The sequence below is a fragment of the Coregonus lavaretus genome, assembly GCF_964263955.1.
Source record: "Coregonus lavaretus genome assembly, chromosome: 32".
Classification (NCBI taxonomy): domain Eukaryota; kingdom Metazoa; phylum Chordata; class Actinopteri; order Salmoniformes; family Salmonidae; genus Coregonus; species Coregonus lavaretus.
This window is the reverse complement of record NC_140019.1, coordinates 8,888,236-8,900,345: the sequence shown is the minus strand read 5'-3', so window position 1 is coordinate 8,900,345 and position 12,110 is coordinate 8,888,236. Positions and strand designations below refer to the sequence as shown.

At 44.3% G+C, this 12,110-nt stretch overlaps 1 protein-coding gene across 1 annotated transcript in view; it reads left to right on the top strand.

Moving 5' to 3' along the window:
* Positions 1 to 12,110, top strand: part of LOC311107854 (uncharacterized protein) — a gene marked incomplete at its 5' end in the record, with an annotated part of 219,869 nt that overhangs the window by 177,966 nt on the left and 29,793 nt on the right. Inside the window, 4 exons of the mRNA XM_084150420.1 lie at positions 5,941 to 5,967; positions 6,062 to 6,088; positions 9,097 to 9,123; positions 9,281 to 9,307. Coding sequence (XP_084006546.1) covers positions 5,941 to 5,967; positions 6,062 to 6,088; positions 9,097 to 9,123; positions 9,281 to 9,307 — 108 coding nt within the window. The remainder of the gene's footprint in view (positions 1 to 5,940; positions 5,968 to 6,061; positions 6,089 to 9,096; positions 9,124 to 9,280; positions 9,308 to 12,110) is intronic.

Genomic DNA, 12,110 nt, shown 5'->3' with positions numbered 1-12,110 from the left:
CTCTCTCTGTCTCTGTATTTGTCTCTGTCTATGTCTCTGTCTCTCTCTCTCTGTGTTTCTATGTCTGTGTTTCTCTCTGTCTCTCTCTCTCTGTCTCTCTCTCTCTGTCTCTGTCTCTCTGTCTGTCTGTCTGTCTGTCTGTCTCTCTCTCTCTCTCTCTCTCTCTCTCTCTCTCTCTCTCTCTCTCTCTCTCTCTCTCTCTCTCTCTCTCTCTCTCTCTCTCTCTCTCTCTCTCTCTCTCTCTCTCTCTCTCTCTCTCTCTCTCTCTCTCTCTCTCTCTCTCTGGCAATCTGCTCTCTGACTTCCCTCAAGTCTGTATGTGTGTGTGTGTGTGTGTGTGTGTGTGTGTGTGTGTGTGTGTGTGTGTTTGCGTGATTGTTGAGGAAAGAAAGCAATTGTGCACATAAACTCTGTCCAAACTCTGTCCATAATCACCTTCTGTGTGGCCTTATCACATTTACATAAGATGATCAATAAGATGATTTTAAAATAAACAATTTAATGACAACACTGTAAAAATGTATCCTAATTATAAACAATCAACTTATTGAATAGCATTGTTGTTTAATATGAGGGTTCCAGCATTAAATATCCTTTATATATTTTATCACTTTTATTTTACTTTGTCAATATGTCTTTGTTGTAAATGTTTTGTCGCCAAACTGATGCCAGTTTAGAAAAAAGTCAATAGTTGGAAGAGTTGCAGAGTTAATTGAAAATAATACCATTGTTCAGTAGATCTTTTTTTCATTAGGCTATTGTCTCTTGAACCATATGGTCTATCCCCTTGAAACTCATGGACAAAATGAATACTATATATGAATCCATTTTTTAAAAGTTATTCAAGTATAAATGACCAAAACTACCATAGATTACCTGTTAATTACCAAAATTACAGAAGATTACGGTAACTTTGGTAAATTACCGGTAGCTTTGCAACCCTAGTTTACCAACTAAATGTTATTTTCCCTGAAATAATACTATCTCCTTTTCCTACACCTTGCTCTCTCTCTCTCTCACTGGTTTTACATCTGATTGGCTGAGCTTGAGGCCAGGAGCCAGCAGATGTCAGCGAGAGGTGAAGAAGTGATATACTGTTGCCCTACCGACTACCTTACTGGAGGTGTCAACCAGGAACTAAGAGACCACCTGATCCTCAGAGAGAGAGAGAGAGAAGGAGTAATATAGAGAGAGACAGAGGGAGAGAAGGTGAGAGAGAGAGAAAGAGAGAGAGACAGAAGAGAGAAAGAGAGCGAGAGAGACTGAAGAGAGAAAGAGAAACAGAGAGAAGGGAGAGAGAGAGGGAGGGAGGGAGAGAGACACATGGCTAACATGCGTTCGGCTCATTAATTCATTTGGGTGCTGGGTTGGCTTGAAGAATTAGCATTATGGTAAACAGAGTTAATGACAAGTCCGTATGTGCAACTTTCTGTCATAAATCATAGCCTGTGAGTTAGAGTTTCAACACAGAGTCACTCCACTGTCAAACAATTAAAACCTGCATGTCTGAGAACAACATGGACAAGTAAACACAGACACACACACATTGTCTCTCCCACTGACACACACACACACACGTGCATACACTTACAATTACACACAAACACACATACACACACTCTCTCACTCACAAACACACGTGCATGCACTTACACACACAAACACACACCCATACATACACAAACACATGCTCTCTTTCACTCACATACACACACATGCATACACTTACATGCCAACACACTCATGCACAGACACACACTCATTCATATGCACAGACTACATTGTTTATTCGTGTGTCACTTCTCAGACTGATGGACAATGTTTCTGATACAGCTCAAACACTGAAGTTATCTTATTGTTCTTCCTCCGAGGCCACTGCACAGATCAAAAGCATCAGTCTTCCAGCATGTCAGTGATTTTCTCTCCTAAGTTCAGCTCTGGTATGCGTTATAGTGCTCTTCAGTTCGGGATATGCCAGCTATCGAAGAAATGCGCCTTTAGAATTTTTGAAATAAGAGAATGATTGTCATGTATCACTAATGCATATATAGTCCAATAAAATATTTCCACTGCCGCGAAAAGAGAGAGAGAGACAGACAGAAGACGAAGAGGGTGGATGGCTGGATTTCTGCATTAGATCCAGATGTGGCTGGTCCTCTTTTCCCTGTATTCGACCCCACTCTCCTTCTCTCTGATCCCTTTCTTTAGATCGCCAATCTCTCTCTTTTCAATCCCTCTCCCTCTCACCTGACCTCACCTTGCATCAAGTGATGGACATGCCTTGTCTCCTCCTGTGATAAGTATACATGAGAGAGAGAGAGAGAGAGAGAGAGAGAGAGAGAGAGAGAGAGAGAGAGAGAGAGAGAGAGAGAGAGAGAGAGAGAGAGAGAGAGAGAGAGAGAGAGAGAGAGAGAGAAAAGAAACCCCACCTCTCACACCTCATTAGTGCATAGTCTCCCTCCCCTGTCTCTCTGATGTCCCAATATCAATTAAGCTCAATCACGCTAATTATGAATGTGTTACCATGTGTTGTCTGTCTGCTCCTGTAGACCTGTAGCTTTCCTTCATGTTCACACCCAGGCATCAGCTCTCTCAGCTCTGTGAACCCTAACAGTATAATTAGGCCTTGCAGCAATAGGGAGCGTATTAAACACATAGTTCAGACCTCTTCTATACTATGCTGAAACAAGGAGGGGCGTTGCTCCACACACACACAGACACATACCCAAACCCCCTGCTGCCAAAGTCATTTTCCAGAAATGTGTTTAAAAGCTGTCTAATTGGGCGGAATGCTTATGTAGGCAGAGTCACAGCTCCCAGAATCCTCCCTGATTAGTATCTGCTGTGGGACAAGGGGCAATGTGGCCAAGGACACTATGAATACAAACAGACAAAAACCCACAGACAAAAAGGCATTATTCCATGTTCCCTTCTCCCCTACTTGAGGTTTTAGTGGTAATTTGAGGACTATTTTCGCTCTCTCCCGCTCTCTCTTGTCTTTGTCTCTCTCTCTCCCTTCTGTCTCTCTTTCTCTCTCTCTCTCTCTCTCTCTCTCTCTCTCTCTCTCTCTCTCTATCACTCTTTCTTTCTCTCTCCCTCTCACTCTCTTCTCTTTGTCTCTCTCACTCCCTTCTCTCTCTCTCTCTCTCTCTCTCTCTCTCTCTCTCTCTCTCTCTCTCTGTCTGTCTCTGTTGCTCATTCCCTTTGTGGTATGAGCTGAAGAGATCTTGGCAGAGTTGCGCTGCCTTTTTGTTCGGTCTTAATTTTATTTGCATTCCAGCTTTCTATTTTTCCGCCTCGCCGTCTGTTGTGTTGGTTTTACCTCATGAGATGGGGGTAGAAATGGTCCACCAGTGGTCCAATCTCATACAGCAAAAACTACTGTACACTCACACACACACATACACACACACACACACACACACAAACACACACACTCACACACCCACAGGCTCTGTCCCACATGATCCTGACATTACAGTCCTCCACTGGCCCATAATGCTCCTCTGATAGAGTCATATCTGACCGTAGTGATGTCCCTATTCAGGATGGAAGTGGACCTTTATAAATGTAGCATCCTCTTATCAATCACATAGACTTTCATAGATTTGTTTTTTTGTTAAAATAGATATTATCCACTGTTTCGCAGTTGTAGAGAATTGTTTGGGTTCTTTTTTTATTCTAATATTCCAGTTTGGATGTCAGAGCACAAGTTCAGAAGGTTAAAATACTGTGTAACTGTCATCAAAGATTATAGGTTTAATAGTTTGATGTAGACTTTCACAGACACAGAGACACACACACACATACGTAGACACACTCACATACAATCACACAGAGACGTAGAACACACACACAGACGTAGACACACTCACATACGGTCCCACAGAGAACAAACACACACATGTCTAGTTCACAGAATGCTGTGTGGCTTGTTGGGGCTAGTAAATCTTCCTTTGGTCTGGTTCAGAGTCTTCCTGCCGACGGTGACCTCACTGTGCGCACCTCATCTACTCATTCTGACGAGTCTCGGGGGGCCAGGACTGCTTAAACGTTCCCAGACGTATCACCCACACACACATACACACACAGATAGGCAGACAGACGCATACACACACGCGCGCACACAGGGAGGTGTGTTTCACAGGGCAATGAAGCCACTGTCTGCCCTGCACGTCCGTGTTAAGTACCACAGTGGTATTCATTGAAGGAAATTAGGGTTTGTGGAGCATTCAGCCCTGCATTACCACACACACACACTCACACACACACACACACACACACACACACACACACTGTCACTCGCTTACACTTCTGACACACAGCTCCAGTCCTGGTGGGCTGTAGGATCTGCTTTGTTTTGCTTCTAAGGCTTGCATGCTTGAAATCATTGACATCTGATACCATTCATCTGGTTTCCCAATTATAAGTCAGTAACTATAAGGTTCTATCTGCATTTTTGTCAACATTTAGTTATTGACATAGCCTTATTCTGTTCAATGATATCTACCTATATAGTACTCTAAATACCCAAATTCATGTTGGTAAGTTCCAAGGAATACAAGATAAAAATTGCTGACAACAATAAAACCAATGAGGGTTCGGAACTTTAAAGCCAATTATCTCAGAATCATCTTTTTGCAGATAGAACCTTACAGGCCCAAGCTTTCGGGTTGCTAATTAAACCATAAGGGCCCATGTAATCAAGGAGACATTACAGGTCTTCAAAAACCTCTGTGTTTTACAGGAAGAAATGCATAGCTTATCTAGGACCATGCCATCTCATTATGAGACCAAAGGGAGACTATGAACAGTAAAAACGACTTTCCTAAAATATAACTTTCTTTCCCGCTCCACCATCCTATCCGTCTGTCCTCCTGCCATCCATCAAAGCATGAAGGCACAGACGCAGTCGTAGCATTTCGCTTCGAGGCGCTTCTGTGCAACGTACCCTAGGGGCTGGTAAAACGGAGAGCTGAAGATAACATTTCTCATTCTTCCCTCTGTAAGTCTTCAGAGGTCAGGGGTCAGAGCTGTTCGACAACGTTTGGCAACTGAACGTGTCCCAGGTCTGACTCCTATTTCAGCACCTCTGCGGGAGTGGACAGCGACTAAAGACAGTCTTAACTTCTACCTCTCTCTGTTTATATACATTACACAGGCCATAGCTTGAAGTGATGCACTCTGCAGTAATGCAGACTATATGAAGTGATGTACTCTGGGACACATACTGTGGGTGTTTAGTGCTGGGTACAGTCGGGACATTTGTGTGTGTGTGTGAGCCTGCATGCGTGCGTGCCTGTGTGAGTGGGTGGTGCAGAGGCGTGCTATCTGCAGCTGGGACATGTCCACTCACAGTCCATAGAAGGAGACATGCCCTCACCCTCCTCACACACACACACACACCAAATGGGGCAGGATATAAAATGTGTTTAAACTCACCTTCTGTCTTTTTCCTTTCCTCCTCTACCTCCACGTTGTGTTTTTCTAACCTTTTGTTATCTATTTGTTTATGACCTCAGTTTCATTACCTAGCTGTTACAGATGTTTGGTCTGCCTAGAGTGTGTGTGTATGTGTGTGTGTGTGTGTGTGTGTGTGTGGGTGTGTGTGTGTGTCTTCCAATAGTTTTATACGAGACAGACACACAGAGAGAATGCAAACACCATAAATTACCCTAGCCCCAGGCTGTATCATGTTGTACTAGAGGGGTGACATTGTTGGTTTGGCTAACAGAAACAGTGTCCTCCTTTACTCTATCGGAGTCATCAGTGAGATTTACTAGCAGCCATTGACTCATTTTATACTTCATTGACTCACACACGCTCACACATTATAGGCTGTTCTCTAATGGATCTCTGGGGCAATCACTGCTCAAAACACATGGGTTAATCTGTCTCTTTTCTTTTTCTCTTCTTTTCTCCCTCCCCATCTCTCTGTAGGGCCCGCTTGGATTGGATGGCAAACCAGTGAGTATCTATTTGACAGATGAATGAAACATCCTCAAATTTTACTGCAATCTTTGATTGGTTTCACCTCTGTGACTCTCTCTCCTCTTCATAGGGTCTCCCGGGTCCTAAAGGAAGTCAGGTACGTTCATTCCTCTCCTTCCTGCAGTGGTTGTCATGTTGTTGTGAGTGGGAAACACATCAAAGTTACAGGGATATAATATAATATTCTACACATGTTCATGTATTTAAGTCTGTGAACCCAGGTGAGTATTGGAATCTGTAAGCCAGGTGACTCGTTTCTGCATGTCATCAATCGTTATTTATTGTCCCAGTTGGAAAATACAGCTATAGTGAGTTGGCCAGGTTACCATAAGTAGCAATCATGTAATCCAGCCAAAAGTTGTTCCAGCCTCTCCAGACCTCATTGGAGTCATGGCTCAGCTCTGCCTGAGGACAGAGCACTGAAACTCCTATACACTCCAGCACTGGGGCCCATCTATCAGCCAGTCCCTGGCGGTCCACTTCCCCAACACACTGCCCTACACACACACACTCACTCACAGGGAGAAAGGAGATTGGAGATAGGGGGAACAGCCGAGGTGAAGAGAATGGGTTACACACAACGCAAAGGAGAGAGAGAGAGAGAGGGTGGAAAAGAGAGAGAGAGAGTTTATTACTTTTGACAGAGGCTCTTTAAAAAGGCATTACTACGGCCCCCTTGCTCAGCCTCAGCCACCAAGAGAGGACCCATTTATCCACTGAAACATAAAACACTTGCAGAGCACTGAGAGCAGTTTGAATAGCACTTTCCCCAAACATCATTAATCAGTTGTTTACTGCTAAAGAAGATGTCAAGCTGGGGTTGTCACAGGCCTTCTTACTGTGTTTTTACTGACGGGCGACCTCAAAACACGCCACACCTTAGAGGAGGAGGGACAGGAGAGAGGGATGTGAGTGGAAGAGGGAAGGAAGAGAAAGGTGGAAATGGAGGAAGAGAGGGAGATAAGGAGAGGGAAGTGGTAAAGAGAAAGGATAAATGGAGGATAAAAAATGTCCAGGGCAAGTGACTTTGAGAGGAGAGAGGAGAGAGCAAAAGAAGAGAGAGAGAAAAAGAAGAAGAGTGAGAGGTTGGAGGTCCAGACAGCTTCGTGCCCTGATCTTCCCCCCTCCCTTTCTCCCTCTCTTCCCCTCTCTTCCTCTCTGTCTCTCTTCCTCTCTGTCTCTCTGTCTCTCTGTCTCTCTGTCTCTCTGTCTCTCTTCCTCTGTCTCTCTATCTCTTTAACTCTCTGTCTCTCTTCCTCTCTGTCTCTCTTCCTCTCTGTCTCTCTTCCTCTCTGTCTCTCTTCCTCTCTGTCTCTCTGTCTCTCTGTCTCTCTGTCTCTCTGTCTCTGTCTCTCTTCCTCTCTGTCTCTCTTCCTCTCTGTCTCTCTCTCTCTGTCTCTCTTCCTCTCTGTCTCTCTGTCTCTCTGTCTCTCTTCCTCTCTGTCTCTCTGTCTCTCTGTCTATCTGGGCCTGAAGGAAATGGAAGAGAGCAGAATTTAAGCTTCTCCCTGTCAACAAGTGGGGAATTGCATTACCCCTCACCCTTATCCCCTCTTTTCCCCCTCACTCTACCCCATCTCACCTCACAATATCCCCCCTTCTCCCCTCGCTCTATCCCCCCTTTTCCTTCACACCAACCCCCCTTCCCCCTCACTCTACCCCCTCTTTTCCCCTCACACTACCCCCTCTTTTTCCCTCACACTTTTCCCCCTTCTCCACTCACTTCCTTTCCCTGTCTTAAGGCTGAAACTTCAGCATACCCAGTCTAGGAGAGAAACACAGAAATACTCTTTCTCACACACACATGCACACACACACACACACACACACACACACACACACACACACACACTGAGCCCAGCTCAGCCTGTCGACCAGCAGGACATTACTAGCAGATGTCCCCTACAGCTCTCCAGTACGGTCGATGACAGTGGGTTTGTGATCATAGTGCGGTCTGCGGTCTGGAGCCACGTTCACAGTCCCAGTGCCACCTGTCATCAGATGGTTCAGTGTGACTGAGAGGTGGGCGAGAGGATGGCCCGTAGCGAGGGTTAGCTCATCTATGAGTCCACTGTCCATAGGGGAACTACTCAGCCAGTCAACCAGTCAAATCATCCCTATCACACACAGCATGTCAATATAGCATTAGCTCAGTCAAAGCATAGCTTCAGTGTGCTGTGGCTGCCAACCCCTTAGCGATAATAGTGACTGGTTCCTCTCCAGTCTCCATACCGAACAACACAGTTCTACCTCATTAGCTAGCTTCCTGCTTCACCGGGCTCAGCCGAATACAATACTAACCTACAATAATTACATACAACAACCCACGATAACTACCTACAATACATAACTACAATCTAAATACATAGTTTAAGCTTGACTCGACAAAGGCCAAACTATGTATCCACCATCCCCACAGTGAAGCATGGTGGTGGCAGCATCATGCTGTGGGGATGTTTTTCATCGGCAGGGACTGGGAAACTGGTCAGAATTGAAGGAATGATGGATAGCACTAAATACAGGGAAATTATTGAGGAAAACCTGTTTCAGTCTTCCAGAGATTTGAGACTGGGACGGAGGTTCACCTTCCAGCAGGACAATGACCCTAAGCATACTGCTAAAGCAACACTTTAGTGGTTTAAGGGGAAACATTTAAATGTCTTGGAATGGCCTAGTCAAAGCCCAGACCTCAATCCAATTGAGAATCTGTGGTATGACTTAAAGATTGCTGTACACCAGCGCAACCCATCCAATGATACAAACCCCCCAAAAATCAATTTTAATTCCAAGTTGTAAGGCAACAAAATAGGAAAAATGCCAAGGGGGGTGATTACTTTTGCAAGCCACTGTATGGGACAAAATCATCACCTTGCGTGATTCTGTTTGATTGAATGCCATTCCCTGGTTGTTAATAGTTAATCAAGGAGATATGTATCTTATTGTTGGAGTTAGATCACCCCAGAGTCTTCTTAAAAAGATCCTGTCAGAATATTATTTTTCCACTGATGATTAGCGTCACACACAGAAAAGAACTGATTTATAAGAAGTGATTTTTTTTTCTTCTGTCTAACCTACTGTCTCTCATTATTTCTCCTTTTTCTCCAGGGACCAGCCGGACTCAAGGGAGATAAGGTATGTTCAGTTGTTATTGTCAGTATGTCCTTGTCTACGCTTGATTATATGTTTTTATGTATGCAAAGTGCAGCAACCCAAATTTCCCAACAGGGATAATAAAGCCATTATCTTATTTTGTGTTGATGGTTGTTGTCCTCTTGTGTGTCCTCTACAGGGTGACCAAGGAGACATTGGGCCCAGGGTAAGTCTCTCTCCCTCTCTCTCCCTCTCTCAACCCTTTTCCCTATCTCCATCGATCTCTCTAACTGTTGAAGTAAATGATGTGGGGTATTTTGTTACATTACAGCCTTATTCTAAAAGGTATAAAATTATTAATTTTTTCTCATCAGTTTACACACAATACCCCATAATGACAAAGTGAAAGCAGGTTTTTAGAAATTAAAAAGAAAACTGAAATACCTTAATTATTCAGACCCTTTCATATGAGACGTGAAATTGAGCTTAGGTGCATCCTGTTTCCATTGATCAACCTTGAGATGTTTTTACAACTTGATTGGAGTCCACCTGTGGTAAATTCAATTGATTGGACATGATTTGGAAAGACACACACCTGTCTATATAAGGTCCCACATTTGACAGTGCATGTCAGAGCAGAAACCAAGCCATGAGGTCGAAGGAATTGTCCGTAGAGCTACGAGACAGGATTGTGTCGAGGCACAGATATTTGGAAGGGTACCAAAAAATGTCTGCAGCATTGAAGGTCCCCAAGAACACAGTGGCCTCCATCATTCTTAAATGGAAGACGTTTGGAATCATCAATACTCTTCCTAGAGCTGGCTGCCCGGCCAAACTGACCAATCGGGGGAGAAGAGCCTTGGTCAGGGAGGTGACCAAGAACCCGATGGTCACTCTGACAGAGCTTCAGAGTTCCTCTGTGAAGATGGGAGAAACTTCCAGAAGGACAACCATCTCTGCAGCACTCCACCAATCAGGCCTTTATGGTAGAGTGGCCAGACGGAAGCCACTCCTCAGTAAATGGCACATGACAGCCCACTTGGAGTTTGCCAAAAGGCACCAAAAGGACTCTCAGACCATGAGAAACAAGATTCTTTGGTCTGATGAAACCAAGCTTGAACGCTTTGGCCTGAATGCTAAGCGTCACGTCTGGAGGAAACCTGCGGCACCATCCCTACGGTGAAGCATGGTGGTGGCAGCATCATGCTGTGGGGATGTTTTTCAGCGGCAAGGACTTGGAGACTAGTCAAGATCGAGGGAAAGATGAACGGAGCAAAGTACAGAGAGCTCAGGACCTCAAACTGGGGCGAAGGTTAACAACGACCCTAAGCATACAGCCAAGTCTCTGAATGTCCTTGAGTGGCCCAGCCAGAGCCTGGACTTGAACCCGATCTAATATCTCTGGAGAGACCTGAAAATAGCTGTGCAGGTACGCTCCCTATCCAACCTGACAGAGCTTGAGAGGATCTGCAGAGAAGAATGGGAGAAACTCCCCAAATACAGGTGTGCCAAGCTTGTAGCGTCATACCAAGAAGACACGAGGCTGTAATCGCTGCCAAAGGTGCTTCAACAAAGTACTGAGTAAAGGGTCTGAATACTTATGCAAATGTGATATATTTTATATATTTTTTATATATATATATTTGCAAAAATTAATAAAAACCTGTTTTGCTTTGTCATTATGGGGTATTGTGTGTAGATTGATGAAGGGGAAAAAACAATTTAATACATTTTAGAATAAGGCTGTAACGTAACAAAATGTGGAAAAAGTCAAGGGGTCTAAATACTTTCCGAATGCACTGTACGTACAGTATACTGTATGTATGCACCTGACCTGAGGAAATTCAAGCAACGAGGGCGTTTGTATGAATACAGCACCTCAGCTCTTGTTCTCCCCGATTAGGTATAACTTCCCAAACTCTATAATCTGTTCTCTGGCTCCGTTTGTATCCCCCCCTCCCTCCCTCACCCTCCTGTTCCCCCTCTCCCTGCAGATTAGGGTAATGGTCCATCCCAAATGGAGAATAAAGGCGATGGGGAGAGGGTGGAGGGGAATTGGCTCTCTGTGGAGTATTTATAACATCTGAAAAACACTCCGCTCTCATCATTCATCATCGCCTTGTTAATACATGCATAGAAATACATAGAGAAACACACACACACACACACTGACTGCAGATCATTAGTTCCTTATTTTCATTACCGGTCTTTACACACACCATTAACACACTGCATATTTCATCTGATCATTTAGGCGAGGTGGTGTGTGTGTGGGTGCGTGAATTTGTGCGTGTGTGTACACGTGTTTTCTCAACGTAACTAGCACGACGGCCGACGGCCGAACACAGAACTCACTCTTCTTCTTCTGATGAGGTTTTAAAAGCTTTTAAAAGCTCCACAAATCTCAACCCCCCCCCACCCCGTTCCAGTCAAATATGAGAAATTATGCCATTTAAGTATGATGGAAATACTTATACTTCACCGTGGAAACCCCAAAACTAGGACTCCGAGCCAGAACTAGCATCCAGAGGGGACCGGTCTCCTCCAAACCATCTCTTTTTACATTGTGGGGTAACCTCTCTCTGCATCTGGAGTATGCTGTCATTGTTGCCTTTTCATGATGTGATATCATCCATCCCTGTATTTAACATATATATAATTATCTCCTACTTTACTCAGTGCATGTCCAAAAACTGCTCCCCTGGGCATATCTGGTGTGGACGATTCTGTAAGAAGTCATGGCCTTAGATTAACGGTTTACAGTACTGTATTTCTTATCACTGTGCTTAATGAGGTTACTCTGGGTTAGGTCACAGATTACAGGTAAACGTTGTCTCCTACCTACTGTTGGTAAGAGCCCTTCTTTATATACTCAGCTACTGCTCTTTCTCTCTGTCAGAGGATGCATCCCAAATGGTACCCTATTCCCATTATAGTGCACTACTTTTGACCAAATATAGGAACTAGGGTGCCATTTGGGATGCAACTACTGTCTCTCATTCACATCTCATTCTGAACCACACTCTGGT